At 37.7% G+C, this 10,585-nt stretch overlaps 1 protein-coding gene across 1 annotated transcript; it reads right to left on the bottom strand.

Moving 5' to 3' along the window:
• Nucleotides 1-335: 335 nt before the first annotated feature.
• Or4f47 (olfactory receptor family 4 subfamily F member 47) lies at nt 336-1,286 on the bottom strand. Its single transcript, NM_001000378.1, has one exon. The coding sequence runs from the start codon at nt 1,284-1,286 to the stop codon at nt 336-338; it is 951 nt and encodes a 316-aa protein (NP_001000378.1).
• Between the last annotated feature and the right edge of the window lie 9,299 nt (nt 1,287-10,585).

Raw genomic sequence — 10,585 nt, 5'->3', positions numbered from 1 at the left:
TCTTAGTAAATTAAAAAAATTAATTAAATTATATTTTTAATTAAACTACAATTACATCATTTATTTCTTCCATTTTCTCCTTCATATACTTCTCATGTCGCATAACTCTTCCATAGCAAATTCAAGGCCTCATCTTCTTTTACTAATTTCACATAAACATATAGATTGTACATACATACACACACACACACACACACACACACACATACGTATACATACCATAAGTGTGTGAATACAACCTGCTGAGTTTCTTCAATATTGCTTGCATGTATATGTTTCTAAAGAAGTCTACTGACTACAGAATAAAAATGTTTTATCCTCAAGAATGTTCTATTTCAATCTGAAGCTCTTAAACTGCCAATGATACTTAAAGCTCTAACAAAGAGTTTCCTTATTGCAACCTTCATCTCATTATTTCTCAGCGTGTAGATGACAGGATTCATAGAAGGAGTGATAATGGCATCAAAAATCGCCAAAAATTTATCTATGGGTAAAGTAGGGAAAGGCCACACATAGACAATAATGCAAGGACCAAAGAACAAAATCACCACAGTGATGTGAGCCGAGAGAGTGGAGAGGGCCTTGGAGGAAGCACCTGAGGAGTGTTTATGAACCGTGACCAGGATGAAGAGGTAAGACACAATCAGGATGAAGAAAGTGGCCATGGAGATGAAACCACTGTTGGCAGTGACCAGGAACTCCAGTCTGTATGTATCTGTACATGCAAGCTTGATGAACCGAGGAAAATCACAATAAAAGCTGTCCATTTTATTAGCTCCACAGAAGGGTAAACTTACAACAAAAGCCAGCTGGGCCACAGAATGGATCAGGCCAATGGTCCAAGCAAGAGCCACAAGAACAATGCACATTCTGAGACTCATGATGGTGAGGTAGTGGAGGGGCTTACAGATAGCAGTGTACCTGTCATAGGCCATGACTATGAGCAACACCATCTCTGTTCCCCCAACAGTGTGAATGAAGAACATCTGAGTGATGCACCCGTTCAAGGAGATGGCTTTGTGCTTTCTGAAGAGGTCAGAAATCATCTTTGGAGTAGCAATGCTGGACACACCTGTATCAATGAAGGAGAGGTTTGCCAGCAGGAAGTACATGGGGGAGTGCAGGTGATGGTCTGAGATGATTGTGAGCACAATGAGCAGATTTCCCAGCATGCTTGCTACATAAAATACTGTGAAGAACAGAAAAAGGAGAATCTGAATTCTCCATGAATTGGTGAGGCCTAGCAACAAAAATTCTGATACCACTGAGTGATTTCCTCCATCCATCAACTTGTGCAAGCCTGACAACGAGCTGACTATTACCTGAAGGGCACAAGAGAGGAAAATTAATTTTTATGCAAAAGGGTTTTTTCTTGGTTGTAAAACAATGACCCAAATACAGAAAAACTAAAACAACCTGTTGTTTTACAAAGAGACTATATAGAATCATAGAGAGATGAGGTACAGAACTTTTCTATGCTTACATATTTAGGGCACCTGATCATTTAAACCTACATTTAGTTTGATAGTGTATAATCAAGAGAGGAAAAAGAAGCAAAGCACTTGAGCATCTAAGGTGAGTCAAACAAGCCGTACAGGCCCTTGTCTTCACCAACATCTCCATGAGAAGTTAATGTCTTATGTGCATGCATGTGCATGCATGCTAAAAGAATTTGTGCTTTCAGTCCTTGTGCCTTGTTTCCATATTTTGTTCTGTAATTTATTTATTTATTTATTCATTTATTTATTTATAATTACCGATACATCTTGTTTTCCTAGTTTTGCAATATTCTCTTCAATGAAGAAGATAATTTTAAAAATATTAAATCTTTGCTCAGTTAACCTAGTGCTTTTTCATTAATTAAATCTGTTCTTAGATAATTTTATGCATGTATACAATGCATACTGACCAATTTTATCCCCATCGCTCACCATATTCCATCCATTCCATTCCCATCCCCAACTAATACTTTCAGTGCTTGTGTGTGTGTGTCTGTGTGTGTGTGTGTGTGTGTGTGTGTGTGTGTGTGTGTGTGTGTACACACAGTTTTGTGACCCCCTTATTTTAATTAGGTTCACATGTATCTACGTGTCTGCAGCTCTCTTTTGGGGGCTGGTATGCTCAGTTGTGGGTACACAACTGGAGGTACTTCTCTTTCTACACTTCCTTTCCTAGGATCTATCAATAGCCAAAAAATAGTACCCAAAGAGCCTCTTACCCTTCCATGAAAATTATATTTAGGGTTAGGTGGGCCCACCAAACTTATTGATTAATGCCCCCCAATACAAATAGAAAAGAAGATAACTATGTAACTCTACCACAAGCCCCAGAAACAACTCATATTGAACAGTTAACATGTCAGTTTTGTTTGCCAAAAATATACTGAATCTCTTCCCTGAGTTAGTCAACTAAATCAGTCCACAGATGGCAATCACTCACTTAAAGAACTAAGAGAAAATGAGAAACTTCAATCTTGTGAGAGCTGTAATTCCCAAAGGGAAAATCTGGGAATTCTTTTGACTGCTGCTTAGAAGTAAAGTCACAGAAATGAAGACTCTATAAAGCCCAGAAGCTGATAGTATAAGTTGGAGAATATTGCTACGAAAACTAAAAGAGTAAGAAAAAGAAGAAAGGGATACGGAAAATAAAATAAGAAAACACTTTGCACCTTTCTGATGTAATGCTTTTTTTTGCGATAAGCATTCTACCTTTCTTTTATAGCCAGTTTGGAGCCTCCTGAACATCTTCCCCAAAAGCATGAGCAAAAGTCACACATGTTCAGTTGATCCTCTTCTCTCTGCTTCTACAGCACACAAAGGAAACATGTCAATAAGAGATCGTAGCATCAAATGAGGTCAAATAATTTATGACCAATAGTTGTAGTCAGATCATCCATCCGTAGGTAGTTTGGACTGATGTCTGCTTGGCTGTGAACTATGTGTTCACACATGTGTTTTGGTTACATGGCAATGCTTTTAGTGGGAGAATTTCTCCAGGTTTTGAGAAGGATAATTTCACATTCAGAAAGAGAGCAACACCTTTTCAGAACAAAGAGCTTTATGATGTTTTTCCCAAGTAAAAAGTGTTCTAATTAGTAGGGTCCACTGAGTCTACACTGCTACCCAGGGAATAAAAGGACAAAAGACATGAAGAACAAAAGTAGCTCACACATAGATGTTCAGAATTACTTTTTCTTCAGAATGAGTAAACAAAGTAACTGATGAGAAAGTCAACACCTCAGAAATCTGAGAGGCAGAGATGCTAGAAAAAAGCGACAATACTTATTCTAGTATTAGCAATGATGACTCATTAAATGAGAAATTAGGGTCTGCCAAACTGTCATTCACTCTGGTAATGACCACACTATGTCTTCCAGTTTTTTTTTTTTTTTTGGTTCTTTTTTTCGGAGCTGGGGACCGAACCCAGGGCCTTGCACTTCCTAGGTAAGCGCTCTACCACTGAGCTAAATCCCCAGCCCCTGTCTTCCAGTTTTATATAGTTTCCAAGCCCAGACTTTAGGCTGTAGATATTTCTTATCTGAAATATGGTCAGACAATTGAGGGTAATACTAAGTAGAAGAGGTATTGTTATGTCACAAAGTTTTCAACCAACTCTCTGTGTCCACATTTAACACCAATTATGCACATTTTATAATTTTCCTAAAATAGATGTTTTCTGTATTTCTATAATTTCCATCATTCTTCAGATACTAATGTTCCAAGATAATTCCTATGAAAATGTACAATTGACAAACTTCAAGACCATTGCCACATTCTCCTACAACCTAATGTCTGAAGGAAAACAAGAAGTGGCATCTTGTGGGATGATGCCGCAGGAGAGGCAGGAACAAGACAGAATGAGGCCTGTCATTGGATGAGAAGGAAGCATGGGTGGGAGAAAAGTTTGAAGGAAGAGGAAAAGATGGGAATGGAAGAGACAGGAGGGATGGAGAGTAGCCGGGGCAAAGAGGGAGCCTTGGAGAGAGAACATGGAGGATGTTAAGATCCCACATTTACAGGTTGTTATGAATGTTCTTAAGGGATGGATGTGTACAGGGCTTTGTATGTTTAGGTGGGTAATTATATCTTATAAATTGGATCAAAGGTTATTGTGTGGTATTTTCTTTCATGTAGCGATTAAGTGAAAGAAAGTGTGCGGCTGCTAGAGACACTGGGCTGCCGCAGAATTGGGAGGTGTGTTTCTGGCATGGAAGCCTGCCTTGGGAACTAGCTAGGTAGAGAGATTGCTGCCAGGCTCAGAGAGAAGCCTTCGGCAGTGTGATATAGGATGTAGCAAAGCAGGTGAGAGGCTTTGCTGACTGAGACTTAAGATATATAGCAGATAACGTGGGACACTGCGGTGACAAACCAAGTGGGGGTAAAAGAACACTATTATATGTTTTATAGTTTTATAACAACAGCATCTTATGTAGAACATATAGCCAATACTTATTAAGTCTTCTTTTCTACCAGTGTATTTGGAAAAATTACAGTAGCTATCAGTACAAGACAAATGTTGACCAATTTTTTATGAGAGGCAGAATAATGGAAACACATACAGGGTTTGTGGGAATAAATGCTAGTTTAGATGCTCAGTGAAAATGTGGAAATTCCTCATATAATAATGGTATGCCAATAATATGGTGGCATGATCACATTGATTACTGCATTATTGAAATTACAGTCCGATCTACTGGAAAACAGAAACTGTAGGGAAAATTCTGAAAATATATATCCTATAAACTATAAATATACACTAGAAAATAGAAGAATGAAAAAGTATTTAGAGATACCAGATTTACTGACATTGAAACAGAAGGGTGGCTACAACCAACCTAAATAAATATCTGAGTAATGAGATTGAAGCAATAAGGAATTTCTCATCTATGAAATATACAATGCCAGGGGAATTCACTGATGTATTCTATAATTCAATTAATGAAGGTCTAATACCAATATGTTTCAGACTATTTTATAAAACACAAAGGGTAGGAACATTTTTAGATCCTTTATTCAAAGTCAGTATTACCTTGATAGTAGACCTAGAGAAGGACATGATCAATGAAAATTTTAACCAATTGTTCTTTTTGTTCAAGAATAAAAAGTATAAAAAATGGCATTAAAAAGAAATCCAAAAGAAAATACAATATGTACTTCTTATAATTTGTAAACATGAAATATATCTTTGACAAATTATGAAACTAGGAATGATCATTATCTATGAAAGAGATAACATTATATTAATGTGGAAGAAGTAAAAATAATTCTTTTATTTTCAGGTAGTCCATCTATCTATCTATCTATCTATCTATCTATCTATCTATCTATCTATCATCTATCATCCATCCATCCATCTATCATCACCTAGCTATCATCTATCTATTTGTCTATTTATAGAACAGCAAATATTCTCAGTAGTAGTGATGAAAACATGCCGAAAATGAGCCTCTTTAATGAGTGGTGGGGTGGGGTAGAGTAAAAAAGGGGGGATCATGTGTGAGAAGAGACAGGAGAGAAGTCCAGAGGATCAGGAGTAAGAACAGAAACATGTAGCAGTGTGTTCGGGCATGGCGAACCTCTAGAAAATCCCAGGCGCCAGGGAAGTGAGAGGTTCCCAGGACCCAAACAGGATGACATTAGCTGAAATACCCAACAAAAGGGAGATAGAACCTGTAGAGACCACTTCCAGATGATAGGCATGGCCCTACCTACTCATATCAAACCTTTTAACCCAGAATTGTCCCTGTCTAAAGGAAACACAGGGACAAAAATTGGAGGAGAGCCTGAAGGAAAGGCTATCCAGAGACTGCCTCACCTTGGGATTCATCTAGTCTGAAGACACCAAACCTAGACACTATTGCTGATATTAAGAAGTGCTTGCTAACAAGAGCCTAGTATAACTATAACTGTTCTCTCAGAGGCTCTGCCAGTACCTGACTAAGACTGGTGCAAATACAGTCAACCATTGGACTGAGCTGGGGAACCCCAATGGAAGAGTTAGGAAGACTGAAAGAGCTGAAGGGGATTGTAACCCATAGGAAGAACAATATCAACAAACCCAGACCTCCCAGGGACTAAAACAACAACCAAAGAATATAGATTGATGGATTCATGACTCCAGCTACATACATATGTAGCAGAGGATGGTATTGTCTAGCATCAATGGGAGGGAGGGTCTTGGTTCTGTGGAGGCTTGATGCCTAAGTATAGGGTGTGCTAGAGTGGTGAGGCAGAAGTTAGGTGGGGAGCACAGTTTTACAGGCAAAGGGGATGCGGGCTGAGTTTGGGGATTTCCAGTGGGGAGACAGTGAAAATGAACAACATTTGAAATATAAATAAATAAAATGACCGAAAAGGAAAAGAAAAGAAATATTACTCCTTATTTATTTTATTTTACTTTTTTATTTTTTTGATGGATCATCAAATGTTCTCTGAAAGAAAAGTATTTTATTTTATTTTTTTTTAAATTTTTTTAAAGTTATAGTCTTTTTTTTCTTTTCTTTTCTTTTTTTCGGAGCTGGGGACCGAACCCAGGGCCTTGCGCTTCCTAGACAAGTGCTCTACTCTGAGCTAAATCCCCAACCCAAGAAAAGCATTTTATATCTATAATCTTACATTGGTAGAAATCTTCATATTTTGATATAGAATTGAAGTTATGTTTTCTTACATTCATACAGAGATTTGTATATTGATACAAGTTTAATAATTTCATTGGCATAAATCTTTGTATAAGAATACAAAATTTAATATAAATTATGTTACATGATGTACATTTCAATTCTTTTATTTTTTCTTCTTTATTAACTTGAGTATTTCTTATTTACATTTCCTAAGCCATCCCCCTCCCCTTCTATACACTTAACCATTGGACTCCCCATTACACAACATTCCCCTCCCCATTCTCCCCCCATTACCACCCTCCCCACAACAATCATGTTCACTTGGGGTTCAGTCTTGGCAGGACCAAGGGCTTCCCCTTCCACTGGTGCTCTTAATAGGCTATTAATTGCTACCTATGAGGTTGGAGCCCAGGGTCAGTCTGAATGGTGTTCCTTCTGTGTCTGTTTTAATCTTTGCCTCTCTATTCCCTACCAAGGGTATTCTTGTTCCCCTTTTAAAGAAGGAGTGAAGCATTCGCATTTTGGTCATCCTTATTGAGTTTCATGTGTTCTGTGAATCTAGGGCAATTCAAGCATTGGGGCTAATAGCCACTTATCAATGAGTGCATACCATGTGTGTTTGTCTGTGATTGGGTTAACTCACTCAGGATGATATTTTCCAATTCCATCCATTTACCTATGAATTTCATAAAGTCATTGTTTTTGATAGCTGAGTAATATTCCATTGTGTAGATGTACCACATTTTTGTATCCATTCCTCTGTTGAAGGGCATCTGGGATCTTTCCAGCTTCTGGCTATTATAAATAAGGCTGTTATGAACATAGTGGAGCACGTGTCTTTTTTATATGTTGGGGCATCTTTTGGGTATATGCCCAAGAGAGGTATAGCTGGATCCTCAGGCAGTTCAATATCCAGTTTTCTGAGGAACCTCCAGACTGATATCCAGAATGGTTGTACCAGTCTGTAATCCCACCAAAAAATGGAGGAGTGTTCCTATTTCTCCACATCCTTGCCAGTATTTGCTGTCACCTGAGTTTTTGATCTTAGCCATTCTCATTGGTGTGAGGTAAAATCTCAGGGTTGTTTTGATTTGCATTTCCCTTATGACTAAAGATGTTGAACATTTCTTTAGGTGTTTCTCAGTCATAGGGCATTCCTCAGCTCTGAATTCTTTGTTTAGCTCTGAACCACATTTTTAATAGGGTTATTTGTCTCCCTGCGGTCTAACTTCTTGAGTTCTTTGTATATTTTGGATATAAGGCCTCTATCTGTTGTAGGATTGGTAAAGATCTTTTCCCAATCTGTTGGTTGCCAATTTGTCCTAACCACAGTGTCCTTTGCCTTACAGAAGCTTTGCAGTTTTATGAGATCCCACTTGTCCATTCTTGATCTTAGAGCATAAGTCATTGGTGTTATGTTCAGGAAATTTTTTCCAGTGCCCATGTGTTCGAGATGCTGCCCTAGTTTTTCTTCTATTAGTTTGAGTGTATCTGGTTTGATGTGGATGTGCCGACCTCCAGTTGAACCAGCACCAGTTGCTGAAAATGCTATCTTTTTTCCATTGGATGGTTTTGGCTCCTTTGTCAAAAATAAAGTGACCATAGATGTGTGGGTTCATTTCTGGGTCTTCAATTCTATTCCACTGGTCTATCTGTCTCTGTACCAATACCATGCAGTTTTTTATCACTATTGCTCTGTAATACTGCATGAGTTCAGGGATAGTGATTTCCCCCAGAAGTCCTTTTATTGTTGAGGATAGTTTTAGCTATTCTGGGTTTTTTGTTATTCCAGATGAATTTGGAAATTTTTCTGTCTAACTCTCTGAAGAATTGGATTGGTATTTTGATGGGGATTGCAATGAATCTGTAGATTGCTTTTGGTAAAATGGCCATTTTTATTATGTTATTCCTGCCAATCCATGAGCATGGGAGATCTTTCCATCTTCTGAGGTCTACTTAAATTTCTTTCTTCAAAGGCTTGAAATTCTTATCATACAGATCTTTACTTGTTTGGTTAAAGTCACACCGATGTATTTTATATTATTTGGGACTATTATGAAAGGTGTCCTTTCCTTAATTTCTTTCTTGGCTTGTTTCTCTTTTGTGTAGAGGAAGGCTACTGATTTATTTGAGTTATTCTTTTACCCAGCCACTTTGCTGGAAGTGTTTATCAGGTTTAGTACTTCTCTGGTGGAACGGTTGGGATCGGTTAAATAAACTATCATATCATCTGCAAATAGTAATATTTTGATTTCTTCTTTTCCAATCTGTATCCCCTGGATCTCCTTTTGTTGTCTGATTGCTCTGACTAGGACCTCAAGAACTATATTGAATAAGTAGGGAGAGAGTGGGCAGCCTTGTCTAGTCCCTGATTTTAGTGGGATTTCTTCAAGTTTCTCTCCATTTAGTTTAGTGTTAGCTACTGGTTTGCTGTATATGGTTTTTACTATGTTTAGGTATGGGCATTGAATTCCTATTCTTTCCAGGACTTTTATCATGAAGGGGTGTTGAATTTTGTCAAATGCTTTCTCAGCATCTAATGAAATGATCATGTGGTTTTGTTCTTTCAGTTTGTTTATATAATGGATCACGTTGATGGTTTTCCGTATATTAAACCATCCCTGCATGCCTGGGATGAAGCCTACTTGATCATGGTAGATGATTGTTTTGATGTGCTCTTGGATTGGTTTGCCAGAATTTTATTGAGTGATATGTGTCGATATTCATAAGGGAAATTGGTCTGAAGTTCTCTTTCTTTGTTGGGTCTTTGTGCGGTTTAGGTATTAGAGTAATTGTGGCTTCATAGAAGGAATTCGTTAGTGCGCCTTCTGTTTCAATTTTGTGGAATAGTTTGAATAGTATTGGTATAAGGTCTTCTATGAAGGTCTGATAGAATTCTGCACTGAACCCATCTGGACCTGGGCTCTTTTTGGTTGGGAGACTTTTAATGACTACTTCTATTTCTTCAGGAGTTATGGGATTGTTTAAATGGTTTATCTGTTCTTGATTTAACTTCGGTACCTGGTATCTGTCTAGGAAATTGACCATTTCCTCCAGATTTTCAAGTTTTGTTGAATATAGGCTTTTGTAGTAGGATCTGATGATTTTTTGAATTTTCTCTAATTCTGTAGTTATGTCTCCCTTTTCATTTCTGATTTTGTTAATTTGGACAGACTCTCTGTCCTCTCGTTAGTCTGGCTAAGGGTTTATCTATCTTGTTGACTTTCTCAAAGAACCAACCCTTGGTTCTCTTGATTCTTTCTATGGTCCTTTTTGTTTCTACTTCGTTGATTTCAGCTCTGTGTTTTATTATTTTCTGTCTTCTATTCCTCTTGGGTGTATTTGCTTCTTTTTGTTCTAGACCTTTTGGGTGTGCTGTCAAGCTCCTGATATATGCTCTCTCCTGTTTCTTTGTTCAGGTACTCAGAGGTATGAGTTTTCCTCTTAGCACAGCTTTCATTGTGTCCCAGAAGTTGTGTATGTTGTACCTTCATTTTCATTAAATTCTAAGAAGTCTTTAATTTTTTTCTTTATTTATTCCTTGACCAGGTTATCATTGAGTAGAGCATTGTTCAACTTCCATATATATGTGTGCGTTCTTCCCTTATTGTTATTGAAGACCAGCTTTAGCCCGTGGTGGTCTGATAGGACGCATGGGATTATTTCTATCCTCCTGTACCTTTGAGGCCTGTTTTATGACTGATTATATGGTCAATTTTGGAGAAAGTACCATTAGGTGGTGAGAAGAAGGTATATATTTTTGTTTTAGGATAGGATGTTCTGTAAATATCTGTTAAGTCCATTTGGTTCATGATTTCTCTTAGTTTGTCTATGTCTCTGTTTAATTTCTGTTTCTGTGATGTGTCCATCGATGAGAGTGGGGTGTTGAGATCTCCTACTGCTATTGTGTGGTGCAATGTGTTCTTTGAGTTTTAGTATGGTTTCTTTTATGTATGTAGGTGCCCT

The sequence above is a fragment of the Rattus norvegicus genome, chromosome 3, assembly GCF_021556685.1.
Source record: "Rattus norvegicus strain SHRSP/BbbUtx chromosome 3, alternate assembly SHRSP_T2T, whole genome shotgun sequence".
Classification (NCBI taxonomy): domain Eukaryota; kingdom Metazoa; phylum Chordata; class Mammalia; order Rodentia; family Muridae; genus Rattus; species Rattus norvegicus.
Note: the sequence above shows the minus strand (reverse complement) of the source record. Positions and strands in the feature narration are given on the sequence as shown.

What these genes read in the sequence shown, in the direction of transcription:
- Or4f47 (NM_001000378.1), bottom strand. Translation starts at nt 1,286, where the DNA reads ATGGATGGAGGAAATCACTCAGTGGTATCAGAATTTTTGTTGCTAGGC.